This window comes from Scomber scombrus, chromosome 1 (assembly GCF_963691925.1).
Source record: "Scomber scombrus chromosome 1, fScoSco1.1, whole genome shotgun sequence".
NCBI lineage: Eukaryota > Metazoa > Chordata > Actinopteri > Scombriformes > Scombridae > Scomber > Scomber scombrus.
The window spans coordinates 4,865,897-4,884,120 of NC_084970.1; the positions used below are offsets into that span (position 1 = coordinate 4,865,897).

General features: G+C 40.2%; 1 protein-coding gene across 1 annotated transcript; it reads right to left on the reverse strand.

Annotated features, from left to right (window-relative positions):
* Positions 1 to 14,675: 14,675 nt before the first annotated feature.
* tshz3b (teashirt zinc finger homeobox 3b) lies at positions 14,676 to 17,909 on the reverse strand. Its single transcript, XM_062416859.1, has 4 exons — positions 16,101 to 17,909; positions 15,659 to 16,028; positions 14,908 to 15,556; positions 14,676 to 14,811 (listed from the first exon to the last, which is right to left on the reverse strand). The coding sequence occupies exons 1-4, from the start codon at positions 17,892 to 17,894 to the stop codon at positions 14,676 to 14,678; spliced, it is 2,949 nt and encodes a 982-aa protein (XP_062272843.1). The 5' UTR covers positions 17,895 to 17,909.
* Between the last annotated feature and the right edge of the window lie 315 nt (positions 17,910 to 18,224).

The window sequence follows — 18,224 nt, forward strand, 5'->3', positions numbered from 1 at the left end:
AGGGGGAAGTTGTTGTTGTTTTTTGACAGAACATAAATGAGAGGATGCCTGTGTAGCTGTGTGCATGCTGTCTGCCTGACTTTGTTGAGTTTTCTTGAGTTAAGCCAGCCAAGGTAATCAAAATACTTGTTTGGTTACACTCTCCAGAATAAAGCACCTTTTCAGTCACTGAACATGTCTCTGAGTCTGCCTCCTATCAAGTTCCTTAACACCTAACCCATGGTGGTTGCCACATACTCACCCCACCTGTGCTCCACCTAGTAACTGCCAGCAAAGAAGGAAGCAAGCAGTAAACCTACATCCAAGCTTTAAAGAATAAAACCAGTCTAAAAAATCTCTCCTCTGTCTCTTTCTGAAATTTTATAGTCTGTCTGCTGAATCACAGTCAGAAATGTGGGTTTTTTTTGGACCTGCAACCACACCCAACAGTGATGACACAGTGTATTGACACAAGGTAAGACGTTAAACCACTGGGAGGTAAGCAAAAACAAGGTTTACAGATGGTGTTCTGTTACTCTTTAAAAACATTTGGGTGACATAACTGACATGTTTTTATACAACCAAATATAACCAGTATAACCAACATGCCATTCATCATCTAAACATTTCTCAGGCTTTAGAAGATGGTGCAATGAATTGTTCCATTTAAGCTCATATTTCCTTATAGAGCTCTGGAGAGTTATTCACTGCAGTTAGCTTCATATGCATGTGGCTTTTCATCTTCACTACTTAAAAGTTGCAAAAATGAAATAATTGCATACTATAAACAAATATACAAAAACAATTATAAACAATTTTTGCATTCACTTGCAATGCTTTATTCCTATTGAACTTTACTTTCTCACAATATTTTGTATTACCTTTCAATAGGTTTTGCATTCCCTCAGATCCACAGAGAAAGGCCAACAGACTCAAATCACAAGTCTGTATCATAGAAGCGAATGTTAAGATATCTACAAGAGACCGGTTAAACCAGTTCTCTACACTGTGTCATAACCACCACTGCTGTAGCTGTGATTCTTATTATAGTTATGCCATTGCTGTAGTTTTGGCCATTGCTGTGATTATGGTTCTTGTAATGGCTGTGCTTTGGTTGTTATGATGACACATTTCTTTCTTAATGGGTGTAACACCATAAATACGGGTTTGTGTGTGTGTGTGTGTGTGTGTGTGTGTGTGTGTGTGTGTAGTGGAGTGACAGGGCTGACTTGTGATGAAGCTATTCCTGAACTCATGTGGGGCATGATAACACATCTGTCACATCTGATAACAGCTTCAGTTCAAATCCTGAGTGATTGGCTTTATGATGGTTTCTCGGCCAATGCTAATAGGAGCAGTAAAGAGTAGCCACACTGCAGCTGCTGTAGCCATAGCATTATAGAAACAACCACAACTGAAACTGTACCTTTGCAATAATCATGTCCACAGTGGATGGTCAGAGCCAGGCATTTCAAAGGAAATAATAAGCAATATATGCATGATGTAAAGTTTCAGATTATCTCTCCTTTCTGTAGAGTGTTATCCTGAACTGTCAGGGTGTATTATAACTCAAGAACTTGGCCAAGAGAAAAAAATGTTCATATGGATAAGGGGAAAACAAATGTATTGCGAGATGACGCAAAAGATGTTCAGGAAAAACTTTTGGGGGTCTCCACACAAATAGGATTCCATTCACATAAGATTTTAAGTGAACTACTTTTCCAAATAACTCCAGAAGTGTATTAATATAAAGGCAAAAAGTTCATTCTAACAAAGTGATCGCACACACACACACACACACACACACACACACACACACACACACACACACACACACACACACACACACACACACACACACACACACACACACACACACACACACATACACATACATAAACAGTTACTGTAGTAGATGTGAACCTGCAGGGAGCATCCTGGCTTATCTGATGGGTACTATAGCAAACCAAGCCAAGAACAACAGAACGAGCACATCCTCTGCATTGTTCCTGTAGGACCAGCAATAGATTTCATCTCCACAGAGGAGAATGGATTATATTTGGTAATGGATATGGTCTGAACTCACTTACCTGCAACTCTCCCTCTCTCAGGAGAGCTCTATTTCTGATTACACCATATCTGCAGATGAAGAGCTACACAAGTCTGAATCACGTAAACCTTTTGGTAGAGTAATCTTTTGCAGATCTCTCTGATACTTTGAGATATATTTTTTAACAATGTGGTGTATGTTAAGAGTTTCAAGTTGAAGAAACATATGTTTTTTAATATCTTCAGATGTTTGTTATCTGTATATATCATAAATTCATAAAAGAAATGATGGTGCACTTTTAGATGATATGTCTTCTTAGTTCTTATGTTAAGAGCAGGACATACATGATAACAGGGTTGTGAAGGTTCATTTGGAAATGTAATAGGTTACAGATTACTAGTAACCTTATTTAAAATGTAATACGTAATGTAACTATTTCAATTACTTAATCAAAGTAAAGTAACTTATTACATTTGATTACTTTTTTACTAATTGTTTAATGAATGTTTTCAGCTGTTAGGGTAAGTGTACCTATTGACCCATCAAAATCTAAGTTCAGCTGTTTTTCATGGATACTGACATGATTTATAAGCAAGATTTATCTCTCATTTGAAAATGTATTCATTTGTTCATGTAGATTTTGGAATATTGAATAAAGATATTTTATGATCAAAGATAAAAGTCAAAAGTCTGACATGGGCTTAATTGGTACTGTGACACCATTTAATCTCATGTGTGCTACAAATAAACCCACATTATGATTTATTTACAAAATATAACAAAATATATTGTTTTCAAATAGTTAAAAACAGCAATATATGTATTCAGTAACATGTTAAATATTTAAAAAGAGGTTACTAGAGATAAATGAGAGAAGAGATGTGAGGTATTTGGAAAGCTTCAACAGTAGAGCTTTGTAGATGAATAACATGAGATGGTTATTTCTTCATGTCTTTAAGAAAGTCCATCCAGTTGTATGATACAGTGTGTGAAATGTGCCATTAGTGATGAAGTGTAATGCACTGTGATAAACATGGTTTAATTGCTTAAGTGTTGATGGGGCAGCACAATAGTTTTATGGTTTAAAGAAGACAGACAACCTTTGATTCTATACAAGAAGCCTAGTTTGAATTTCCAAGTCAAATGTTAAATATATACATTGAATGATTGTCTGCTGTCACACCAAATTCTCAAGTATTTGTAGGACTCAGCAATAGTAATATGGGCCCCATTTAAAGTCTTAATTTCAGGATAGTAAGGGTCACTAGTGGAGGAAGAGATTACCATGTACTTGAAGATTGAAGATAAGTCAGGGCCTGGGCTCGGGTGTAGTCTGAGGTATAAAAAATTGAATCGTCTGCAAAAAATCGAAGTATTGATAAACAGCAATTGACCAAGGATAGACCCATGTGGTGACCCATTTCTGATGGTAAGAGGGCTTGACTGAGCACCTTCAGCAACAACAGTCTGAGTTCTCAATGTGAAGTCAGAGTGGAACCAATTAAGTGTGGTTTCATCTAACCCTATAATCTGTGGTTTTTGAAGTGGGATTTTATGATCAGTGGTATCAAATGCTTTTTAGAGGCCAATGAAGAGAGCAGCACAACATATCCAGGGAGGAGACAAGGGCTATTGCCTAACTTTGTACAGGTGAAAACTAGAGGTGTGTAGTTTTAAATTGACCATTTAAAATGATTTTTGAAAAGAAAGGAAGTTTAGATATTAGATGGTAGATGTTAAGATCAGAGACATCACCACCTTTGTAAATATCTGCACTGCCTACCAAACTAAAAGAACATTTGCAGTCAGAAGAAGCTGAGGTGTTGGGGACTCCCTCCTATCTATAATGTTTCAGAATTTACACTGAACTTTTTGCCTTAACTATCACAAGCAGAGAGAGCTGTCTAATAATAATTTGGTTTAGCCTTGCTAATCACACTGGTGCAGATGTTTCTTTGTTGCCTAAAGGTTAACCAGTCCTCAGGGGTGCCACTGGCTCTAGCTTTGCACCAGACTGTCTCTGTGGGGATGACACTGGAGAGTTGTGGGGAGAACCGAGGACTGCATCTATTTTAAAGTCTATGTTTTTCATGGATTTCATGGATGTTTTTCAAAGCACAAACTCATGTATGTATATAAATGTAATTGATGTAATTAGTTGATGCTATTAGGAGTAGGCTATAATTTAATATAAGTGTGTATCATCGGTATTTACACTCGGAGAGGAAATAATCAAATCAATTTCCATTGCTTGAGCTTTAATTACTCTTTGAGTGTTACAAAATATTATTGTGACAACAATTAACTCCCTGTGATTATAGGACAGTGACCATTTTGGTATGAAATCTTTACTTTTATTTTATTTATTTATTTCAAATACAAACCCCTAATAAAGAGTCTTGAATATTTGTCCAATTCCAGAATGAATTTTTGATATAATCAACACATAGTCACACACCACCGAGCTGCCACAAATATGTTTTTTTCATGTCATTATTGATGGGAGCCCTTTCAAATACTATCCTCTGTTTTCAATAAAACCTTCTGCTTCGAATTTGATTGTGTACACTGATGAAATCAGAGGAATGTAATCACCTGGGATCACATGCTTTGGTAAATAAAGTACTGATGGTTTATTATAATTCAGGAAACACCCCAAGTTTAGGTCAAAGCTTGCTGCAATCAGATTCCTTGAAATAGCAAAAGCTAATAATATTGATAAGTGTGGTGTATTAAAAAAAGATAGACTTAAGAGTATAATGGTGTCAGAATGGTGGATTTATTATGCTCTTTTAGTATGTGAGTTTTCCTGTTTAAGGGGAGGAATTGTGTCTACAGTAAATGTGGCATTGTGGATATACAGTTTTACCATAAGTGCAGTGGAAAAACACATTAGATAATGTCTTGAAATATAATGGGACTGCACAGATTTCTTGAAATTAACCCTCAAAACCAAATATGGAATAAACACTAGAAACAGGTTGGTTGATTTTCTAACTTTTGACCTCATTTAGCAAACTCTACAAGATGTACTGCATATAATTATTGGGGTGGTTGCACCCATGGAAACTGTGCGTGTACAAATACCCTGTTCCCTCTGGACAGATGGACTTGGACATGTTTCAGCCATGCACAGTTTTACTTTTTCACCAATAGACATGTTTGATAAACCACAAGTCATGTAAATCGGAGCAGGTAGAGACTGAAAGCAGGGCTGCAGAAAAAGGTTTTTATTCCAGAACAGATGAAACTAGACAAAAAACAGAAGACTTAAATACTAACAGAACTAATGAGGGAATAGGGAAGAGTGACACTGGGAGCAGGGCAGGGCTAATGAGGATGATGCAGGGCAGGTGAGAAGGCTGGGGACATACACTGAGTGCAGGGCTGAGTGTGAGGAGGAGCACGTCAACACAGGAAAGGAAGAAACACACAAGGAAGACATAGAGCTAACCAAAACCCAGGAAATGAAACAACACATGCCAACCAAGAATTCCAGAAAGTCCCTCGATGAAAAGTCAAATAATAAAAAACGAGCAAAACCAAATGACACAAACGACCATGTAACAGAGTCCCATATGACAGGCTATGTAGCCTCAAACAGTATCTCTGACAGTAAATTAGCTTGATGGGCATGTACAATAACTAATGTTAATTTTATTTTATTTAAATTTTAAGAAAAGTAAGAAAAACAAGATGATTATCCTTAATCACACAATCTGTTCTTGCATAATATATTATTCTCAAAACAAGAGGAATAAGACTTGGCTAGATATAAGATTGCAAGTCTTGATTTGATCAGGATTTTCTGCAGTGTAAATGCTCTGACACACACACACACACTCATAACCACGCAAACTTGAACAAAAATGTATACACTACTGTACACTACAAGCATATTGTCTATGCTCTACAGTACCAGTAAGCAAGTACAGTAAGAACTACATAAATTACCGGCAAAAAAACACACTCATAAAAGCTGTCATTCACAGGCACAATATATACACTACACACAACACCTACAACGCACACACATACATTGAGTTTATGTGTCACCCATACACACAGCCAGGCACACACAAACACACACACACACACATACACACACCAGCGTGCACATTCAGCATGCGTCTTCTTGAGTGTATGTGTGTCAGAGCGTGTGACTGGGATTCTATTTGTGTCGGTGAAGTGGCTGAGCTGTGTTTGTAGCGTTTAGAGGAAATTACCCTGCGAGCGTTGCCTCGGCCACAGTAGATAGTGGGTCGCCTCTCTAGGCTGCATGGCATATTGATTTCTTGTTGTGAGGAGTGCTGTTCAAGCCCCATTTAAGATTTCCATCCAGCCCACAGCCCTGAGTATGGCAGCCAGCCGTAAATTAGGGAAATTGCACATTCATCACATGCGTTATTTGAAGATACTTTGAAAATGTGTGGGGCCTGAGAAGATCTATGACGTTGCAGGTAACAAACATACACAATGACTGACTGGCTCTTCAGTGGAGCTGGGGGAGGTGTGCATTGAAATTCATATTTTGAAACATGGTAGTTAGAATGGGAAGTGGTAGCACCACATACATACACTTAAAATCCACTAATAGAAAACACAAGGAGAAATGTTGGCTTCACAGGGAAGCAAAGAGCTAATACAGAAATATTTAACCCTTGCATTCTGTTCAGGTCACATTTGACTCATTTAGACAGCTGTAAAAACACTTCAAATGTTGTTCTTTTACTCTGAAATGTGATGACTTTTCCTATAGTGGCCCAGAAATATTTTAAAATGTTATACTTTGGTACAGGTGCCTCAAATATTTGTCCAATGAGGCTGTTCCGGGTCAAATTTGACCCGTATCTATAATTGACATGGCTTTTTTGTTAAAGTAATACTTTTAAAAAACATTTAAATAATTATTGCTGTTATATTTTCATGTCTTAGGTAAAACAGGACATGGTATTGTGTGATAGTAGCTGTGTTTCTCCATAAATGAGTGGTGTAAAACCTAAAAAAATACACTTTCTCTGCTCTCTGAAACATTTATCAAGGTTTAATCACTTATTTATTGATTAGTCAGATCAACTATTAATGCTTTCTAAACAGATATGTGGTTCAAAATTTGGTATGGACACTTTTAATGAGGGGATTCTTAGACCAGATCAAACTTGACCCGGAGCATACTGTGAGGGTGTAGAATATGAACAGTATGTAAGGGTTAACACACTGAAGACTTCACAACTTTTGTGGACTAGTGCCAAATATATGAGAAGTAAATCATATACATGTGCATATACCCCAAATGACAAAAAGCTGTAAACAAAAGCTTAACACTTTAGTTGAAATGATGCAAACAGAATTTTAAAACTGGTTTACATATTTCTCTCAGCTTGGTTTTTTGACACAAGGTGACATTTGACCCCCAGTTTGTGCCTATTATAGATTAACATTACACTGGAGTCACAGAGCAATGCAACTGATTTTACAAAAAATAAATACTTGGCGATCTTTGAAAAACCCAGAGGCTTGTTTAGCAGCACCTATCACTGCTCTGACAGAACTTCTAGCATCTGCAAAGACTCCTTTAATCATCTGGAAGAAAAAAACATTCCATCTTTGGACATTTCTTTAAAAAATATACATCAAAACATAATCACTTTAAATATCATTGCTTTGTAGGCGTATTCTTCACATGTGTGGGGATAATGTATAATAATGTATAATAAGGTCATCTCTGCTTATTTAAACAAAGAAGTGTTTGTTCTTCCCCCTATATGTACCAAAAAGGAGTTTCCCAACAGCACTAAGGTTTTAAACCTTAAAGTTAACCCATGTAAGGATTCTTTAAATATTTTATTAGAAAAGCAAGTAAATGTCATGATTCTACCTTCCAGCTGCTTCTGATGTCTGACTTTGATGTGCAACTTCCCAGTCTCTTGGCACACTTCCCATAGTCTTCTTAAGGAATCTAGCCCAAGAACCTGCTCAGACAGAATTTACATATGCCATTCCTATGATCTGAGACATCAGTAGTTGTACAAATGAATAACTCTCTCCCAAAGCAAGACATTAGCGAATCAAGGCCCTGATAATGTTACCAAGAGGACTTGCTCTGGTGAATTAACGACTGAGAGACTTGGAGACAGAGAATCAGAGAACGATCTTTTTGGTCTCATAGAACGTTTTCTTTGATGTTTCACACCCGAATGGGTTCAATTTGGTTTGTTACTGTAGTGCAAATGCTTATGCTGTGTTCACTTTGTACGAGAAGAAGTGGAAAGGTTGTTTTGTTGTGAAGCTGAAGACGAGATTGCCCACACCCAAGATGGTGAACGCCAGGTTGTTGCGCTACTTTTAAGTCAAATGTAAGCAAATATGAGCAGATTAGATGCAAGTAGAACTCAAGCTTTAAATGGTTTTACCTTGAACTGCCAAAAAGAGTAATAGAGTGGGCGCAGTGCTTGAAGTATTGACAAATTTGAGAGAAATCAGTGACCACAAAGTACTTCCTATGGCTTAATTGAAATTATCACTAGGTGGTTGACTTGCTAATGTTTTTCCCAATTGACAGCTTGTATTTATGGAATTTCAGATATGATTATATATTATTATATCTTTGTATAAATGTACGCTGTTAGTGTATCCACAGAAAAGTCTCAGTGATGCAGCCTGAGAATTAGTTTTAATATGTTTGATGACTGAAGAGAGACTGGCAAGAGGTTGTTTGAGTCCACAGCTACCGTCTACACTAGAACATTTTAAGAGAATAATGCCTTTAAGTAACAAGGCAAAAACACGCCGGGAAAAAAAAAAAGTGTCTGAAAATCAATCTGAAACGTTTCAGGTCAGCGAGTAGACTGGTTGAATCTGACAACGCCAAAGCAAAGCAGTGTACCCTTTTAGAGGCTCTAGGCAGATATTTGTTAGGAGGCCCTTTTTGAGTTGAAACCCTCAGTCAATCAATATCCACTGAGTGAGCAGGCTGGTTGAAGCTTTGCATTTTGTTTACTGACATATAGAAGAGAAGTTTGATAAAGTAAGTGGGGCTGTCACAATGTTACATTTTCCCTGTATAAGTATTGTGACAAAGGGTTAGGGGTTGTGATCGTGAGGTTAGTCGTGGTTCTTCCTGACCATCACAGTAGCTCCTCGATTATGTTCTGCTATTAACTCCTCATCCTTGCTATGAATCTAAAGCATTCCTACAACACAAAGTGAACTTTTTTGAATCTTGATAACATCCTTCAAGCTGACTTTCAACTTACACGGATGCATATTGACATCAATTTGCATCGCCCAACGCAAATTCGCATCTATCTCTTTGCATTGACTTCGCCAAGCAAAATGAGCTTCGCGTTTGGCCTGAAAACACCATGAGGGTGTATCAATCAATAAGATTTACCTGAACCAGACAGATACCAGGCCTCCCCTGAATATACCGGTTGGTAGAACTACATTATATTTAAATCCGAAATGCCATAGGTAGCAACATGTCTGTGTGTGCAAGTGAAAGAATAGGGCCTGAGAAAGAGGAAATGGGAACAGAAAAAGAAATCAAGAGAAGGCGAGATGGACAGGGCACTCTCCCCGTGTGTCTTTGTGTAAGGAGTGTGTTTGCTTGTACCCCGGCTTTATTTATGTTATGCCGTGTGATTCCATTGTGAGGAGTAGATCCACTGAGCTTGTATTCCCACCCTCCCGCAACCCCCCCTTCCCTGCTTTAGATAAAGCTATCTGGATCTGCAGCACACCTTCCTCAAATGCATGTGAGCGGCTTACTGTTGTGGAGGCTCTCTCAATGTTCCTGGGGGATTCTGACGGTTGCCATTGTGTGGGCTACAATGAAGGTGTGGTATGTTAGCACATAGCACCATCTCCAAAAACCACTATTAAGATGTTAATGTCCACTGGCATAGCTGGCTTCAGGCACCGCAGTCCTTTTACAACCCAGAGAGGGTACACCTCCCCATCGAGGATGTTACACAGAATAGGGAAATAGTTACAATTGATATGATTTTAAGAGGGTACAATACAACTTTATCTTCACTAGCCATCAATCTATCAGTTTTTTTTTTTTTGACAAAAATAGTGAAAAAACAACTTATGCATTTACCATAATAACATTGCAATATCAGTAAATAGAAAAGCAGACACACCTCACATTTGAGGTGCTGAAACCAGTGTTTGGTATTTCTGCTTGATAAATAACTTGGACGATTAATCAATTATAAAAAAGAAATATAATGATGAATCAATTAATCGTTTCAGCACTGCAGATAACATACAGCTCCACTATGTTCACCAGCTAGTCCCTAACTCTGTCTCTATGCTATTTGGTGCTTGGGCAGGTGTGCATTGGGTTTATCAGAGTGTTTTCACTAAAAACAATGTGGACAAAATAACAAATAAGTCAAGTTGAAGGTTGGGAAACCAATTAGCTGAAGCTGAGGGGGACTTTGAGTGAAACGTTTCACATTCATCTAGTCATTTGATCCTTTGTCCATATAATATAAGTTATTGTTTATAGCAGGTTCTAGAGTTTTAGATATTATTTCCATTGCAGGATTCCAATTGCATTCCTGCAAACAAGAGATTCATTACCTGTATGTGATGTGAAAGACAAATACACATATTTCACACACTGCCGAAAACAACAATAAATGAGTTGATTATACCGTGTCAGACAACATTGTTATGTAGCTTCTATTTGAAACAATGTGATGCAATAAATCCTCTCAGTCCATAGTCCGGTGTGCTATAAGTGGATACGGTTCTTCTTCTCCTATGGCATTTTTTTTTTACAAAGTAGCCACTCAAGGCCTTTTTACTGCCCTCAGTGGTCGACATACATGTCATTTTGAGTGGAATTCCGGGACCTGTATAGTACACTTGTCATTACCACCAGTAACCACAGGTGCTGCCAAAACAACAGGGACTGAAACCTCAAGGATTAGAAATGTTATCCACCTTTTCACATTTTACTGGAACTGTCTGTGCTCATCATGATCTAGATAAAAGATGCAAATACTGAAATGTTGTTTGCATGAGCATAAAGTGTTTAAAGAAAAATAATAAAATGCATAAACGGTGTTTTTCTCAGTATGATCAGTGTCTAGAGGTCAGCATTATTTCACTATTTTACCTCACTGTAACTAATGGGGTTTAGTGCAAGTTGTGATTACATTGTTATACATAGTAAGCGTATGAATGTGAATATGTCTCCGTAATGTTTGTGTGTGTGTTTGTGTGTGTATGCACATTCCTGGTGGTGGTACCCATTGTCTCCTGCATGCTAGTTTTGAACCTTAATAAGCTCTTGCCTCCGCTCGCTGGATGTGAAGGCAGGGAGAGAGAAAATGGCTTTTTTACACTTCAATTTCACGCATATTTTCTTTGAGGCTAATGAGAGCCTTAAATACGGTGCCAGACTTCAGGCTGCACTGTTGAAGGCTGACATTTTCACACACAGTGGCACCTTGTCACTGCGGATGAAGTCCTTCTACCTGGCTGTTGAGAGTTGTGTGTGTGCGTGTGTGTGTGCGTGTGTGTGTGTATGCGTCTGTGTGTGCATGAGTGAAGAAAAGAGGAGAATTTTTGGGATACTGGTCTGTAAAATTCAGAATTGTATATTTGAATTGTGTGCAGGTGTTGTTCTTGCACACTTTTTTTGCTTGGTATATTACTGTAAGTGGTAGAACACAGCAGAAAAAAGACCAAACAGCACTTTTTCCACTTTGCTGTCTTATGAATCTGTATGTTTATGTAACACACTTGTGTATTAGCAGATTTATGTGTGTGTGTGTGTGTGTGTGTGTGGGTGATACATCTGCTTGATCTTCAGTGTTTTTTTCTCCTTCTATTACCTACCTTATACATACGCTAACATATACTGATTCCCATGTAGATCCTCGGACAGAAAGCAGCCCCCATAGATCTCTTCCTCCTGTTAGCTTTAACTCTTTGTTCCATCTTCTTTGTCTGTATCACGCTGTTGTGCTGCACATATACTCAAATTGATAGTGATACAATTCCTATATACTCACAGCTCCGGACAGAAAAAAAAAAAAAAAAAAAAGAATAAATAAACACTAGAAAGGACCTGCTCATCTTGTCAGCATTGTTGTCATCTCCCATGAAGCCTAAACAAATATGTCTGCCAAGTTTCTTACCTTGCGGAGAGCAGTCACAAAATGGACGTCAGAGGTAATTATAGAACGGGAGATATGGTAGGGAAAATTTGTGTGTGTATATGTGTGTGTGTGTGTGTCATTATACTTCTATATCCCATGTGGGGAAAAAAGGAGGTAGGTAAGAGCTGGGTTACTTTCTAGTTGTTTTTATTACTGATGGTGAAGAGATGAGATGGACTGTGTATTATTTTGTGACACTAAAGGAAAGGAGCATGTATAAGTATGTATGCATGTAAAACTGGAAAGGCTGATCACAGTTTACATTAGCAAGGCCAAGTATGATCAGCTGGCTGTACTGCTGAATTTCAGATTTGAAATGTCTGCATTTAATATTTCTTTCCATGATTTTTGCACTAATTAAACTGTAAGATTCTTAAATTCATTCAGTATTAGTGGTTATTTTTGTACCCTATGTATGTCAGCTTGTATGCTTTCTGAGAGGCAACCAACACTCTTATGATGATAAAATTACTTTTTAAAATGTAACTGCTTATGTTTTTTGAGTCCTAATGTTGCAGGTTCATTCTTATACATGCACTATGTCCAAGCCACTTGGACAAAAGAAGAGGCTAATGGGAAAGCCCAACAATGATGGTGTCTGTTTGCATGTCTGTGTGTGTGTGCGTGTGTGTGTGTGTGAGTGTGTGTGTGCGTGTTTGTCTCCACCACGGCCCCGTTGCTGCCACTCACTGTAAACTAGTCTGCTGCTCGTCAGACAGACGTTGACACACTCCCAGTCTAATGTGCTCATTAGGGACTGCACAGCACACACATAATTGATAGCCATGACACACACGATACACACACACACACATTATTGCAAAAAACAGGTTCCTTTTTTTAATGCTGCAGTAGAAAACAAGGTTATATGAAGTCATATAATGGGGGTTCATTGTCAAGAACAACAACAACATAAAATGAAAGAACGAAATGAAAACACTAACGGCACAGAATGCATAACAGTATCTGTGCTGTTTACATGCCGATATTTTACACATAAGGATTTTTTTTTATTTCTCTACACTGGCAGCTGTCAGTTACTTCAGCAAATTAACTGCCAAAAATGTAGCAGAACTTGTCACTCAAGAGGTTAGTGTAACCATGGTTACCTTTCATATCCCAAAAAGATAAAGCTGCAGTGTGGAATCATGGCAGAGTAATTAGACAGAACAAAAAAAATAGGACCAATCAAAAAGGCATTCAACGATATGAAACAACCAAGAGTGCTTATAAATAACAGATTACATGTGAAATTTCTTCATAAAGTAACATCTTTTTTGTACAACCTTTAATATCTTTTTAGTGTTCATACAGCGGCACATGTAGAGTAGTGTCTGGTATAAAGAGTCTTTAACCCTTTGAGCACGAGTTGGGAATAAAAAGATTCACCTGTTGTCATCCTTTTGCTACCTCCCTTTTTTGTATCATTTGATTAAATAACATTTATAAAACTATTGTGCAAAACAATTTTATTAATGTCTTCATATACTGTGCACCAGCAGTCATAATTCTTTTAAATTAAAAATATAGAAATGATGCATAATTTAGACAGGAATTAGTTAATATGTTTTATATACATATTTTACACAGACCTGAATTAATAAAGGTCCCTGATCGACCAAAGTAAAAGTCTTAAGTTTTTTTTTTTCCTTTTCTTTTTTTATCACATAGATTAAGCCCAAGATGAAAACCTTGCACTGAATAGAGAATCTCCTTTTTAAAATTGCTTTCATGTCAAGGATTAGACTCAACACATGTCTGGGAAACACGTTGTCCGTCTAATTCACACAATAGCTTCAGTAATTCCCAATCTCCAATCTTATGTCAATAGTGTTTGAATCTTAGGTGTAGAAGTGCTTTGACGTACTCAGAGGGTTAAATTTTTAAATGCTGACTCAAGTACAAAAAAAATGTTATAGAAAAAAAAGACAGAGCGAGCGAAAAAAAAAAAAAATATGGAAAGTGCACCAGATTTAGTTATAAAATGTTCAACTAAATTGTTTCGTTTATGCATGCAGCTTATAACACCCCAGTGATGCCAAAATATAAAGGAACTTAATTCCATTTACACAAGTTTCAAAATACATCACCACTTCATTTTAGAATCTCTTTTTTTTTTTTAAACCTTCATATACTGTATCTTCTCAATGACACCAGTCCCCATCTGCACGTTTTGACAAAGTCACTCTATTCCTGTCAAAGGAAATCACTAAAATCAAGTGTCTTGGGCCAGAGTGAGTCTACCTCACATAGAAACAAAAGAAAAAAAACAACTGCTACAACACAAAATGTAAAATCATGTGCCAAAACTCAAAGCAGTAGTTGTATGGCATCTTTGTGCAGTTCCATCACGTTAATGGTCCTTTCTTCTCTTTGAAAGAAATGTCCATGAAAGGCTAAAGAGAGACAGAGCAAGAAAAAGAGTGAGACATTACGAAAGAGTGTAGCATTGTCCCCAGCCAGTGCTACTGTTTCTCCAGCTCACACACATACATGAGATGGTCCTCAGGGGACTTCCCATGAGTCTTGCTCAGGTGAAGCTTGACCGCGTGCTTGCTTGCAAAAGTCCGGTTGCAGAGCTTGCACTGGTACACAGACCCACTGATGTCATCGTCGTCGGGGGAGGGTGACGGGGATTCGGTCGAGGGCAGGGAGATGGGTAAGGAAGAGGATAGGGATGTGGGAAGAGAGGAGGCTAGAGGGTGGCTGGATGGGTGAAGGTTAGAGAGCAGTTTTTCAGACAGTCCTTTGGCATGGCGTTGCTGATGGTGTTGGTGCGTTATCTGACTGAGCAGCTGCTCCCCAGAAAGCTTGGCCAGGTCTCGCAGACGAAAGCCCAAGTGGGATTCCAAGTGGCTGACGTAGGTTGACGGCGAGCGGATCTGGGAGGCGCAGTCACTGCAGAAGAACACCGGGTGACCCGAATCCAAGTTCTTCAAGAACTTGGTGCCACCAGTTCGCCTCAGCTGGTATTTGACATTAGCCAGCCAATGGGATATTGTCGTCATCGAGAGGCCTGTGAAACGGGAGATGTGCATTCTTTCCTGTGGGCTCAGGTCCGACATCATGTACTTGCCATCGTTTGTTTGTCTCAGACTGGAGGCAAACTGGGCTTGTAGGATGAGGAGGTGTTGAGGGTTCCAGTTGGATTGGCGGCCTTTACGTTTCTGGGCTGGTGAGATGTCTTCCATATCATCCTGCGTGGCACCTTCAATGTCGGAGCGCTCGGACAGGCTGGTAGGTGTGGAGGACTTGGAGACCGCTTGACTCTCTGTCAGGTTCCTCAGCATGTCAGAGATGTCTGACAGGGCGTTCTCCCTCAGAGGGGAAGTGGACATGAAGGACGCTACAGCAGCTGAGGCTTTGGTCATAGTAACAGTGGAGGAGGGGGAAATTGAGGATGGGGTGGAGGTGGTAGAAGAGAGAGCCGTCGAGCCCAAAGAAGCACTACTGCCGTTTTTGTCAGCAGTCTTGCCTTTGGTGAGATCTATGGGTTGGTCATTGCTTAGATGTTGCTGGTAGAAGTAGCGATCTAAGTGGTCGTTGCTGGGCTTTTTGGTCTGTGTTGGTGGGGTGGAGGCAGCCACTGCTGCTTTCTCTGCCAGGCTGTTGCTCATCTTGAACAGCATGCTCATGGGGTCAAGGGAGGGCAGGGCAGGCTTAGAAGCTTTTCCCAGGTGGGCGTTCATTACAGACTGCAGAGCACTTAGAGGATTGACGAATGGCTGCTCTGGAGGTGGATGGTCTGTGATGATGGCTGTGCTGCCACACAGGGACGCAGACAGGGGGGATGTCACACCAGTGGATTCTACTCCATTCTCCATAGACTCCTTCATAGTAATTTCTCCATTGGAATCCCTGTGATTTGGTCCACTTCCATCTACTACTACTTTTTCCACTCCACCCGTATTCTCAGGAGTTTTACAGCCTCCTGCTCTACTTTCTTTGGGGGACTCACCTCTGGCTGAGTCCCCTGCTTCACTGTTGCAGGGTGAAGGTGTTGTACGTCTCAGAGGAGACGCCTTTACAACACCAATTGGCTCCCTCATTTTTTCCTCTACCTTGGCTACTTTCTCTGTCACCTTTTTGACCAGTTCCTCCATAGCATGGAAGTTGTTCTTGGCGAGAGGAGAGTTCTGGCGGCTTGGAGGGGAGATCAACGGTAGGCTCTTGCTGGTGGGAGACAGAATATCCCCTCCAGGGAACATGTATTTAAGGGGAGAGCTCTTCCCGGAGTTTCCTAGAGAGAGCTTCATTATGTTCGGGAGCTGGTAGGCAGCATGGATACTTGGATATCCACCCCAGCTTGGAGCTCCATTCTGAGCTTTGTTGATGGCTGAGGTCACTGTGTTCTCCAAGGACTTAAGGATGTCTAGACCCCCTTTTGGACTGTCAACCAGATCATCCTCAGTCAGATAACTGTATTTTGAAGAAATATCAAATTTCTCCTCAGCCTCATCATCGCCTCCGGCCCTCTTCTCTTTGTTGACATTGTTTCCATTGTTGATGGTGGACTCTTTAGTGCATTCCTCCTCTTTCTCCTCCTTTTTTATCTCCACAACCATGGCAGTAGGGGAGATGCTGGCTGGAGGAGGCACTGGGGCAGGTGGTGGGGAGAAGGTTGTGGCAGCCAGAGGAACTGACTGAAACTTTTCCTCAATTGTTGAGTTAATGATGGGAACTGGGGTGGGCGGCTCTATGATGGGTTTACCTTTCTTAATAGCAGAATTGGTGACTTTAATAAAGTGTCCAGTCACCATCATGTGAGCTGTAAGCTCTTGCAGTGTATCATGAGAGCTGCCACACTCCATGCATTTGAGAATCTGTGACTTCCTGGATTCGAACTGCCAGGCGTAGCTGGCACCGTTCTGGTGTCCATAGCGGTTGTTGGGTGTGATGTAAGGGTTTGTGGCCTTCTGGAGTATGTCATTAGAGTCATTGAGGGAGGTGGGCTTAGGTGTGGTGCCTCCGTTAGAGTCAGGTGAACTGGGGATGTCTAGGTCAATAGGGGCTCTTTTTCGAGCTGAGGAGATAATCTTAGCTGCCACTGGTGTAACGGGCTCTTTCAGAGGCACTTTCTGATAGTGTTTCGTCTTGATCATGTGGACACTTAGGTCCTGGAGGGATTCAAAGGAGTGCCCACAGTACATGCACTTCAGGACTTTCTGTGCATCCTCCTTGCCCTCCATCTCTAGCAAGGAACGCTTTCTGGGTTTCGACCACCGTTTAGTTCCCGCACCATCTGTCTCATGGTTATCATCACGATAATGGCCTGTCTCATTCATGTGCACAGTCAGCTCCACTAGCGTATCATAAGCTGCACTGCAGTCCTTGCAGCGGAACTTGCTAGCACCAGTGAATATGGAGCCATAAAGCTTGGAGCTCTGCCTGTACAGCTGGACGGTACTAAAGAGGTTGTGTTCTGTGGATGCTGTGGATACGGCCACTGTGGGATGGTGAACCATTGCCAGTCGGTTGTGGTGGTTCTGCGAGGCCTGCTGAAGAGTTTTAGCCATAGCTGTTTGGTGCCAGTCATAGCCTCCACTTCCACAGCTACTGCTACTGCTGCTGCTACTGCTGCTGCTGTGACTACGAGGGGGTTTTTCTGCAGGGGGCTGGCTCAGGTTCAGATTCAGTGTGGACCAGTAGGAGTTGGTCAGGAAAGATGTGTAAATAGCCTTCATCTTCTCCAGGCTATCAGCCACAGACCCTGTGGTGGCTAATACAGCCTCATCTCCACTTACTGGGGTGATGGCGTTGGCTGCAGCCATCATGGCAGAGGTTGAAGACAGTGAAAGGGCTGTTGAGGGGTCTTTAAAGAGAAGGACGTCATCCTCAATTTTGATTGAGGAGCTCTCAAAATCAGACATCCTGTCACTGGATTCGCTCAGGTGAGACTCACTGTCCAGCTCCTGACCAGAAAAGTCTGCTGCATTGGGGGAGTCATGGAAACCAGTGGATCCTGGTCTATCCTTGAGGAGGAAGTCCTTGTCCTGACACAGGAACTTGGCGAC